At 37.4% G+C, this 12,489-nt stretch overlaps 1 protein-coding gene across 1 annotated transcript in view; it reads right to left on the reverse strand.

The window, feature by feature from the left end:
• Positions 1–895: 895 nt before the first annotated feature.
• The window catches only part of DUSP22 (dual specificity phosphatase 22), a 259,390-nt gene continuing 247,796 nt past the window's right edge, over positions 896–12,489 (reverse strand). Inside the window, exon 7 of the mRNA XM_053714664.1 lies at positions 896–1,928. Coding sequence (XP_053570639.1) covers positions 1,743–1,928 — 186 coding nt within the window. The 3' untranslated portion in view covers positions 896–1,742. The remainder of the gene's footprint in view (positions 1,929–12,489) is intronic.

A 12,489-nucleotide genomic window follows, 5' to 3' on the forward strand; every position in this document is an offset into this window, starting at 1 on the left:
AATCACTGAGTGCAGTGGACATGTTTCTTGAGACTCCTGTCAATTGAAATGTGTGCAGAAAGACACTTGCTCACTTAAAGGGAAATGATACACAAATGTTGAAGCAACATAGCTGTAAAAAAGCTAACTAGAGAATATCACCTGAAAATCTCTATGTAAAAAAGGAAGATATTTTACCTCAAAATTTCCTCAGCAGACACTTCCTATTGTAATGGTAACTTTCAATCAGGATGCTAGTCTCAGGACTTGCAACGGAGCATGCATTTGGCATGTGCAGGCACAGCCATGTTATTTCACTCCTCAGTTTAAAGAAGTTTACTAAGAAATCTCAAAAGATTTCAGTGAAATCTCATGAGATCACAGTAAAGCAAAATATGACATCAGCACTGTTTTGTTTAACATGCAGCTGACAGTAGCTGAAGGATAACTGTTCACAGTTTTCAAATATATCCACTAGCCAAGATCCTGGTTAGAATCAGTGGATGAACAGTGTGTCTGAAGTTGGAGAGTCAAAGACTGAAGGTGATCAGAATCCCCTGAATCATGTGACAATGCATTTTTAAAAATGATTAACTTTTCACAAAATATTTTACCCTTGCATAGTCATACATTATTCCTTAAATGTAAATAGAACATTTAGTTGAACCAGTCTCACACTAGAGTAAAAAGTGTTCCCAGGACAGAAGATGCCTGTGGGACAGTTTGCTTTATCTACTATAATGATAACATATGCCTGCAGAATGGGATTCATATACAGTTGCAGAAACTAAAGATTATACCACAGAGTTATCATTTGCATTTCCCAGAACATGTACCCTAACCGCAGAGAAAACTCTGCTCTTGTAAGATTTGTGTTCTCTCAGTTAAAGCAGTCCAGCAGACAAGTTGTAATACATATGTTCTCAAAAGTAACTTTATTGATTATACAATCATATAAACATCATTTTAAAATGATAATCTGGCATATGAAACAGTTTAATTATTCCACCAACAATTAGTGCAAATGAAAAAAAGAAAAAAATCAAAACAAAACATTTTAATAAATAGTTCTGCTCTTTGAATCTATGTTTTGCAAATAGGTCTTTACCCCAAATTAAATGACCACAGTTTATAACTTAGTTTTAATATACCCATTTCTATGTTACATTTGTATGTTATGTACAATAAGATATAGAGCCTTTGGGAAAGTGGTTTAAACATACTGCGTGCTTTACCTGAGCATATTTGGCAAAATGCTAAAATATATTGGTCTCTGAGGAAGTTCAGGAACGATATGAATCCTAATAATAACTCTGTCATTGGTTAAGGTTGGAAACAATGATAAGGTTTGGTAACTGCGCAAATAAACTTTTTTGAGGTAGAAAATGTTAAATTATGTGTTAAAAAAATAGAAGCACAAAATTCAGAAAACAGTGCTTACTTCTCACATGGCTTCTAAGGGGCTATATGTCAAACTCACACATAAAGTGGCCAAGTTAATATTCGGTGGGGGGGGGGAGGGGAACCTATGCCTTTATTTCAGGGGACTAAAACAAGTCTGCAAAACAGTGATGTACATTTAGGGGGTTGTATAAAGTAGTTACAATGAACAGATACTATGGTATATTAAACCTCTTCTCTTCATGTAAGTCATGTAATGTCAGCCACCAACTTGGATCCTGCAGATATTCTTACACAGTGTCCCTTTTTAACAAGCCAGGCAGCCAATACAAAAGAAAGATATATATTTATATTATAGAAACTTATGTCTCTGTAGTGCTATAAGACAAAGATGATAGGGAAGTTAAATGGCTACTCCATTGCCTTCCTGAACTGGCAGCACTTTGAGATTCAGCTTCCTGTTGCTTATGTTTAGCAATAAGTTGTCTCGCTTCTTCCTCATCAAGAAATGGACTTTCCCCATAAGTATCTTTCAGCCATTTCCGGAACTGGACCAAAAAGAAACAGAAGGAAACAAATGAATCTTAGCATAACTAAAATATATATATTTAAAGACATTAAAACAATTTCTTTTCAAATTAAACATTACTATAGGAAAGTTTTTTTTAGCTTTTTGTTAAAAAAAATGTCCCCTGAGAAACAACACAATACATTAAAACGACATGAAAATATTTTGTCCCATTTATAATTCATATAGAACAAGCAATTTAATTAAAAAAAAAACTAAAAAAAAAAAACGATTGACTTCTATTATGTAATTTGTTTTGTTCTCTTGACATCTTTTCTTGAAAAATGCCTCGTCACGGTCTCACCCAAAGTGTTTAGCTAGCTCCAAGTAGTGCACTGAGGCTCATTCAAAAAAAGGATTCCAAGAAAATGGAGCAAATTATATAATAGAAGTAAATTTGAAAGATGTATAACATTATGCCCTATCTGAATCATGAAAGAAATATTTTGGGTTAAACTTCCCTATAAGTCTGGAAATATGTCTTGCAAATTGTATAAGGAAGATGATTGAACATGAAATATCATTACAGGTACAAATCTCCAAATATGGACTTTATATATATATATATATATATATATATATATATATATATATATAAATTTTAAAAAGGATTTATTGAAATAAATTCAAACACAAGCAGAGAATCAAAACATTCACAGTGTGTCTCTTTTGATGTACATTAAAGTCCTTATAATTCAGCAGGCAGAGCAAAGTGTGAAACACTTGTATGAAGTCCTTGGGCCCGTAGATAATACAGGACAGGTTGAAGAGACAGCATTATAGTAGCTGTCAATATTGACTCATGGAGAATTGCCGACATTATTCTTGCAAGTTCCCACACAAGTTGGTACAAGGTTTAATTACAAATAGTTAACATTTGGCTTTGGTGTAACCCTAGAGGAGTTGCGTGATTGTCGATATTCATTGGTTAATTAATTACGTGGTCTTGATTCCCATAGAAAGAGAATCTCATAATAGAAATCCCATTGATTAATAGAAAGGTAATGGTATTTCTCAAACCTTATATTTAATGAAAATTGGGCTAGCCACTTGTCTACCGTGGGGGCAGTCTCCTGTTTCCATTACCGGGGTATATCTTGCTTAGCACTATTTAACGCTATATGTAGTAAGTTAGTATGGGTTTTGGATTGCATTTTGGCAGTATCATGGATTAGTAGGACTATTGGGTCTAGGGGAATATCACTTCCCAGGATTTTGCTGGTCTATGGTTATAGAATGCCAGAATGGTTGAATACCAGGACAGGACCACCAAATATGGTACATTGATCCCTCTTGGTTACATTTTCTCCAACATCTATTGGACTTTAGAGGGAAGATGTATTGGAGACGTTGCGGGGTCAAATACCATCTCATTAAGAATTTGTAGTTGACTTCCACTAAGGAAGTTAAGTGAGAAGATTTAGTAATATTTCTGAAGATTTTATTCCAATCTTCTACTGAGATTTGTCCCGGAAGGTCTCTTTGCAATGTTTGTGTATAAGAAGGGAGGTGATCTAATGGCGGTGAATTTAGAATAGTATATAGGAGAGATATAGTATGAGCTGGTTGTGAGGTGCGCTACAAAGTTGTTTAAATTCAGTGCAAGTATGCACTAGATTTTCTTTATTTGTATGGGTATTGAGGAAATGGACCGGTTGTTTATATCTCAGCCAGGTAGTAAAGAAACCATTCCCTATATTTTGCATTTGTGTTATTGGGATTACTTTTGTTGGATCTGTTAACAGATAGACTGGTAGCAGTCCATTAATGTCTAGTTTTGGTTTATGTTGTAGTTGACATCCTACTATGAAATCAGGATTTGAGAGTAATGGTGTAAGAGGGGAAGGAATACTGGACAGTGAGGTGTTTTTTTTTAAAATCTGTTTAGACCACACATTGAAGGTTTCCTTTATGATGGGGTAATTTTGGGTCGTGGAGGGTCGGTGCTTGAGGGGAAGCCAGCAGTAGCTCATTAATTGGGGCATCATTGTCAGGTCATGTTCTAGGGAGACCCAAGCTTTAGATGAAGTGGTCGACTGATAGTACCAGTCCAACACCCTTTGGAGAGTGGTAGCGTCCTTATATACTTGAAAATTTGGTACTCCCAGGCCTCCCCTGGCTGGTGGTAAAAATAATGTCTTTTTGGACACCCATTGTGGTCTTTTACGCCATATGTAAGAGTTAGTGATAGATTTCAGTGTAGGGATAAAGTGATTTGGGAGTGGAATAGGTACTGTCTGGAATACATATAGGAGTTTAGGTAATAAATTCATTTTAACCACATTAATCCTCCCAATCCAGGTAATCGACTTAGGAAGCCAGGTTTCAATTAAAGAGTTAAATTCATGAATTAATTTTTCATAATTATATTTAAACAAATGTTGCAAATTTGGGGATAGGTGTATCCCTAGGTATTTTAGGGTTTCAAGTTGGATTTGGTATGGGTAGTCAACCTCCAATATTTTACAATCTGCAGGTGACATTTCCATGGGGAGTAGCTCTGATTTGGAAGAATTTATTGCATAATTAGATGCTTTACCATATGAGTCTAAAGGCATGCGTACCTCAGGTAGGGATTGTTTTGAATTTGTCAGGGATAATAACAGGTCATCTGCAAACAATGTTGCTTTATATTGTGTTTGGTTTATCTGCAGACCACTCACTTCTGGGCTACCCCTCAGGTTAATCGCTAAGATCTCCTTAGAAATTACAAACAATAATGGGGACAATGGGCAGCCCTGTCTTGTCCCGTTTCTGATATGGAATGAGTCAGAAAGGATGCCATTCACTTTAACTTTGGTTGTCGGATCAGCATAAAGTGCAAATATTTTGGATATAAATTCCCCTGGGATACCAAATTTCTGAAGAGTGAGTTTTAAAAAGGTCCAGTCCAACTTATCAAAGGCTTTTCAGCGTCCGTTGACAGGAGGATCGGGATTATATGTAAAGAGACAAATTGCATAATCTGTAGTATGCATGTGGTGTTGTCCCTGGCCTCTTGGAAAGGTACAAAGCCTGCTTGATCCTGGCTGTTGAGCCTGTTGGCCAACACTTTAGCATACATTTTTAAGTCAACGTTTAGGAGGGAAATAGGCCGAAAGTGAGCTGGCTGGTCTGGGGATTTGCCCGGCTTAGGCAGGACCGTTATGTAGGCTTCTAACATTCCTGGGGGCATGGGCACATTTTAGTCTATAGATTGGAAAAGGGTAAGGAGGTGGTGAAATAAGATTTGCTTGTATGTTTTAAAATATAAGCCCGTAAACCCATCAGGGCCCGGACTTTTCCCTAACTTCAGAGTTTTGATTCTAGAGCATCTATGGGTCTTTGAAGGGATTCTATCATCTCTTGTTGTAGGACTGGTGTTGTAATCTGTTGTAGGTATGAGGTGCACACAAGCTCGTGCTCCGAAGCTTTCCTATTGGGGAACAAATCATAAAGCTTTACGTAATATAGTCTAAACAGTTCAGCTATAGAAGTTGAGTCCTCTATCTTTTGGTTTGTACCATTTAACAAGTGGTGTATATATGAAGAGTTTTGTTTTTGTCTGAGTGCTCTCGCCAGCATCTAGTCTGACTTGTTCCCCTCAGTAAAAAAAAGTTTGTTTTAGATAGAATGCTTGTTTCTGTGATTTAATATGTAGTATGTCCTTTATCTTAGATCTAAGTTTAGATAATTCTCTCAAAATATCTTCATTTAGAGGATCGAGCCTGTGTGCATGTTCCATGTCAGAGAGTGCTGAGGTGAGTTGTGTGTATTGTTCCCGGTGTTGTTTGTTTTTTGTCGCCTTGATTTTAATAAGTTCCCCCCCTGAGGACACATTTATGTGTTTCCCACGCTACTCTAATATCAGTGTCTGGTGTTAAGAACTCCCGGAAAAAAATTATGAGTACCTCTTCTAAATGTTGGGTAATTAACGGGTCAGATAAGATAGTGTTGTCCAGACGCCATATGAATGGTTTAATGGGTTTAGAAGGCCACTGAAACTTGCTGATAGCTGCAGAGTGGTCGGACCAAGTGGTTGATGAGATCCTAGAGGACTCTAAGTAGCTTAGGAACATATGATCCACTAGGATGTAGTCTAGTCGGGAGTATGACTTGTTCTGATTCGAGAAAAAAGAATAGTCCCTAACATTTGGGTGTGAAAGTCTCAATGTATCGTGGAGTGTGAGAAGGTGTAGATTGGACCACACTGATTTCAATAAGTTTTGGGGTAAAAAAAGAGATTGGATTAGAGCTATCTACCAATGGGTTGAGGGGAACGTTAAAGTCCCCGGCTACCAGTAAAGGACTCGTCGTGAAGGGTATAATCATGTTAGTAATAAATTGGAAAAATTGCCTTTGTTTTGTGTTGGGGGCTTAATATATTTTTTATTAAAATAAAATTATCAAAAATTACTATTTTTTCCTGTCTGTATGTCTCAATCATATCTGTTTGTGCCGTTGGTTTCATTTATTTGTGTTCTAAAATGCAAATAATAATCTATATTTATTTAAAATGACACGTTACCTTTAAGTACTGTACTATCTTTCTGAGGGTACTATTTACATATATAAAAATATAAAAATTATATAAATCTGCCTTTAGGTTGCATGTATAAGCCGTATTATGACATGTAAATATTGCCTGGCTTGAGGGGAAGGAAGGGGAAGGATCACTACGTTAACACAATATTTTAACAGCAAACACTAGAGTAAAGGATTTTGAGAGGGGCACCTACAGTATGATCACTTGGACAGGGGAGCCACTACACTACAGAAACGTTCATTAATAAATCAATTTAATAAATAAAATAAATAAGTGTATAAACTTTGTACTTGAAGACAGCTGTCAGTACCTAAGATGGCAGAGACCATTAGGAGGGTGAGGGTTAGAGACCGGTTTGGCAGAGCAAGGGGTGACTTATCTTCTTGTGCAAGTGAAACACACCAAGATCTGTGCAACTCCAGATCTAAGTGCATATATCTAGTTGCTACCACATATAGAATTCCAGCGAGAACAATAATATCAGTGTGATAAATAATTATAGCCTTATTAGTGTTTGTTATTCCAATTCATTCTATCCTTTATTACCGAAATACACAGCCATACTCGCACTTTAACTTTAAAAACACTTAAAACAATAGTAGTAGTAGTCTTGATAAGCAAATATATGGATATATGTTAGCACTAATGTATAAACAAAATGAGCTGGAACTCATATGTTCACATAAGCAAGGTGATTTCCCTTTTATCAATAGTTGAGGTACCGCAAGTATAATATATAAAGCCTAAGCTCCTACAATCCGGGATATAAAAAATTAACTTTAGCATTACATAAGCCAGCAATGCCTTGTTAGGTCTCCAGGTTGTAACAGTCTTGCTCTATCAAAGTGTCCTACAATAATGATATCAAAATGAAATGCATTGCTAAAACTACTAAATAAAGCAAATTAAAAAGACAGACAACACTCTCATAGAGGTCCACTGACGTACGTTTCACCCTAAGCTTCCTTAGAGGTAAGGGAACAGGTAGGGGTCAAAACTATACAAACTTGACTTTTGTTTTATTTGCAAAAACATACAAGGCAAAATATAGAACTAGTTGAAGTTACAAATCAGGCTTTTACAAATTACAACATTTACTTACTTAACACACTACAATATGGTTTTCACCCTAAACAAAATCTGCTTTCACTAAAATAACAAATGATATGCTAAGAGCTAAAGCAAAGGGACACTATTCCTTACTAATTATACTGGATCTATCGGCTGCTTTGACACAGCTGACCATCCTCTCTTCCTACCTTGATTTTTTCTTTTAACAGCATATCCTCTGATAATTTGCCTTTCTCAGTTGGATTACTGTAAAAGGATTACTGTAAAAAGGCTCTGTCAGTTAGACCTCCACCTAAATTGCTGATTTATATTAACTGCTCCGCTCTGCAAGTCTCTACACTAGCTCCCCATACACTCCAGAATACATTCAAAGAATTAACCCTAACCTTTAAAGCACTCGACAGCCTCATTATCAACTATATTTCCTCTCTCATCTCCAATTACTCCCCAACATGTCCTCTTCGATCAACCTTTGACCTAAGTCTCTCCATTCCTATTATCTCTATGTCCCTCTCTCGCCTCCAGGACTTCTCACACACTCCATTAGACTGTCTCCAACCTTGTATAGCTTCAGATGATCTTTGAAAACCAACCTAGGATTACCTTCTCTCCTCTGCTTTTCATTCTACCCAAAATAAATGTTGAACTACCGCTACACGGCACTTCGTCAGGGATCCCTGACGAAGTGCCATGTAGCTGCAGGAAATGCGTCGGATGACGATTGAGGTGTGTGGAGTGGTGTTTGCCCTGTTTGTTTTCACTGCAGAATAAAGCTTTTGGAAGTTTTACAACAGTAAGTCTGTAAGACAGTTATTCACCTCGATATTTGGAGCACTTGTTTTAAGGAGCGGTGAAGGAGAAAGCCGTGGAGGTGTTCAGTCATTGCTTCACAGCTGATGCTAGGCTGACTGGTGAGGTGGAGTTTACAGAGGATAACCGCTATCCTGTGGCGGTGGGGCCAGTACAGTGAGTAATAAGGAATTGCTACTTTTTATATTGTGTTCACATTTATGCACTTCACTTGGACTAAGTCTTTACAGCTTATAAACTACTTGTGATACAATATCATATACCGCTTGATAAAAGTGACATAGGATTCGGAAGTGTGAAATTTGCTACTATTGCTGATTGCACAGTAAGCATTGTAACTTTTTATACAAAGATTTTTCCACTGTCTTTTTAGAGGTCACCATTACCTAAGGTCAGAGGGTATAAAGCCTTCTTACTCCTGCTTAACCCACACACCATTCCTTTTCCACAGAGAATCTAACAGGTATCTAACCCTGGGAGAGAAAAGCCAGCTGCTTTTGAGTATGGGCCCAATAGAATAATAAAAAAAAGACAGCGTGACAGACCCCTAAAATCAGGACTGTCCCGCGAAAATCGTGACATTTGGGGGATCATTGTCAATACATTGCTGGAACAAAGCTGAATTTAGCTGTGTTTTAAACTATTTGAGTCAATTGTGTAGTAATAAAAACATCTAACACATACGGCTAGATTACGAGTCTTGCATTAGGGTTAAAAAGCAGCGTTGGCCAGTCCCAACGTTGCTTTTTAACGCCCGCTGGTATTACGAGTCTTGAAATGACAGGCTCACCGCTCACTTTTTTGGCCAGACTCGGAAATACCGCAAATCCACTTACGTCAATTGCGTATCCTATATTTTCAATGGGACTTGCATAGCGCCGGTATTACGAGTCTAACCAAAAGTGAGCGGTAGACCCTCTCCTGTCAAGCCTGGTACCGAATTTAAAAGTAGGTAGTTAAGAGTTTTACACTACAACGCCGTAGCATAAAACTCTTAACTAAAGTGCTAAAAAGTACACTAACACCCATAAACTACCTATTAACCCCTAAACCGAGGCCCTCCCACATCGCAAACACTATAATATTTTAACCCCTAATCTGCCGAACCGGACATCGCCGCCACTATAATAAATAAATTAACCCCTAAACCGCCACACTCCTGCATCGCAAACATTAGTTAAATATTATTAACCCCTAATCCGCCATCCCTAACATCGCTGCCACCTAAATACATTTATTAACCCCTAATCTGCCTCCCCCAACGTCGCTGCCACTATATTAAAGTTATTAACCCCTAAATCTAAGTCTAACCCTAACCCCCCTAACTTAAATATAATTACAATAAATCTAAATAAAATAACTATCATTAACTAAATTATTCCTATTTAAAACTAAATACTTACCTATAAAATAAACCCTAAGCTAGCTACAATATAACTAATAGTTACATTGTATCTAGCTTAGGGTTTATTTTTATTTTACAGGCAAGTTTGTATTTATTTTAACTAGGTACAATAGTTATTAAATAGTTATTAACCATTTAATAACTACCTAGTTAAAATAAATACAAAACACTAACCCCTTGAAGATCACCCTACCGTGAGACGTCTTCACCCAACCGGGCAGAAGTGGTCCTCCAGACGGGCAGAAGTCTTCATCCAACAGGGCAGAAGTGGTCCTCCAGACGGGCAGAAGTCTTCATCCAGACGCATCTTCTATCTTCATCCATCTGGCGCGGAGCTGGTCCATTTTCAAGACATCCGACGCGGAGCATCCTCTTCAAATGACGGCCAACGACTGAATGAAGGTACTTTTAAATGATGTCATCCAAGAAGGCGTCCCTTCAATTCCGATTGGCTGATAGAATTCTATCAGCCAATTGGAATTAAGGTAGAAAAATCCTATTGGCTGATGCAATCAGCCAATAGGATTGAACTTCAATCCTATTGGCTGATCCAATCAGCCAATAGGATTGAGCTGGCATTCTATTGGCTGTTCCAATCAGCTAATAGAATGCCAGTTCAATCCTATTGGCTGATTGCATCAGCCAATAGGATTTTTTCTACCTTAATTCCAATTGGCTGATAGAATTCTATCAGCCAATCGGAATTGAAGGGACTCCATCTTGGATGACGTCATTTAAAGGAACCTTAATTCAATCGTTGGCCATCGTTTGAAGAGGATGCTCCGCGTCGGATGTCTTGAAGATGGACCCGTTCCGAGCCAGATGGATGAAGATAGACGATGCCGTCTGGATGAAGACTTCTGCCCATCTGGAGGACCACTTCTGCCCGGTAGGTTGAAGACTTCTACCCTGGAGGACCAGGCCACTTCTGCCCGGTTGGGTGAAGACGTCTCACGGTAGGGTGATATTCAAGGGGTTAGTGTAAGGTTTTATTAAGGGGGGATTGGGTGGGTTTTAGAGTAGGGTTGGTTGTGTGGGTGGTGGGTTTTAATGTTGGGGGGGGTATTTGTACTTTATTTTTACAGGTAAAAGAGCTGATTACTTTGGGGCAATGCCCCACAAAAGGCCCTTTTAAGGGCTATTTGTAATTTAGTGTAGGGTAGGGCTTTTTTTTATTTTGGGGGGCTTTTTTATTTTGTTAGGGGGATTAGAGTAGGTGTAATTAGTCTAAAAATCTTGTAATTATTTTATTATTTTCTTTAATTTAGTGTTCGGTGTAATTGTAACTTAGATTAGGTTTTATTTTACAGGTAAATTTGTCTTTATTTTAACTAGGTAGTTATGAAATAGTTAATAACTATTTAATAACTATTGTACCTAGTTAAAATAAATATAAAGTTGCCTGTAAAATAAAAACAAACCCTAAGCTAGCTACAATGTAACTATTAGTTATATTGTAGCTAGCTTAGGGTTTATTTTATAGGCAAGTATTTAGTTTTAAATAGGAATTATTTAGTTAATTGTAGTAATTTTATTTAGATTTATTTAAATTATATTTAAGTTAGGGGGGGTTAGGGTTAGACTTAGGCTTACGGGTTAATAACTTTAATATAGTGGTGGCGACGTTCTGGGCGGCAGATTAGGGGTTAATAAATGTAGTTAGGTAGCGGCGACATTGGGGGCGGCAGATTAGGAGTTAATAAATATAATGTAGGGTTCGGCGATGTTGGGGGCAGCAGATTAGGGGTTCATAAGTATAATGTAGGTGGCGGTGGTGTCGGAGTGGCAGATTAGGGGTTAATAATATAATGTAGGTGTCGGCGATGATGGGGGCGGCAGATTAGGGGTTAATAAGTGTAAGATAAGGGGTGTTTAGACTTGGGGTTCATGTTAGGGTGTTAGGTGTAGACATAACTTTTATTTCTCCATAGGAATCAATGGGGCTGCGTTAGGAGCTTTATGCTGCTTTTTTGCAGGTGTTAGGTTTTTTTTTTCAGCCGGCTCTCCCCGCTGATTCCTATGGGGAAAACTTGCACGCGCACGTTTTACCAGCTCACCACTAACGTAAGCAGCACTGGTATTGAGGTGAGATGTGGAACAAAATTTTGCTCTTCGCTCACTTTTTTGCGGCTAACGCCGGGTTTGTAAAGACCTGTAATACCAGCGCTGCCTGTAAGTGAGCGGTGAGCATCAACTGCTCGTTAGCACTGCACCCCTCCTAACGCAGAACTCGTAATATAGGTGAGAGTATTTTACTATTCCCTTTAATACCTTTAAGAAATCCCCTTAGGTAGCTGTACTGTAAACTATTGTGATTGTTACAGATTTACTAACATTCATTCAATTTGAATTATTTAAATAGTATGTTATAGATTTTTTCTCTTGTGGGGCAATGTATGTATGTATATATATATATATATACATATATATATATATATATATATATATATATATATATATATATATATATATATATAGTGTGTATATATATATATATATATATATATATAAATAAAAGAGTCTAAAATGGTAAATAAACTACATTTACTACATTTTAGTGGCAAGAGGAGGGAAAAAAAAGTATTTTTGACCTTGAATGTTTTTCATGTCTAGTGGAAATGAGTCAGCATTTAAACATAGAATACAACGCCTGTCAAGTGGTAACTAAGCAGACTGTGCAGGGCAGTCGAGCCTGCAATGTTTTAGACAGTGTAAGACCAGACATCTTCA

Source organism: Bombina bombina, chromosome 5 (genome assembly GCF_027579735.1).
Source record: "Bombina bombina isolate aBomBom1 chromosome 5, aBomBom1.pri, whole genome shotgun sequence".
NCBI lineage: Eukaryota > Metazoa > Chordata > Amphibia > Anura > Bombinatoridae > Bombina > Bombina bombina.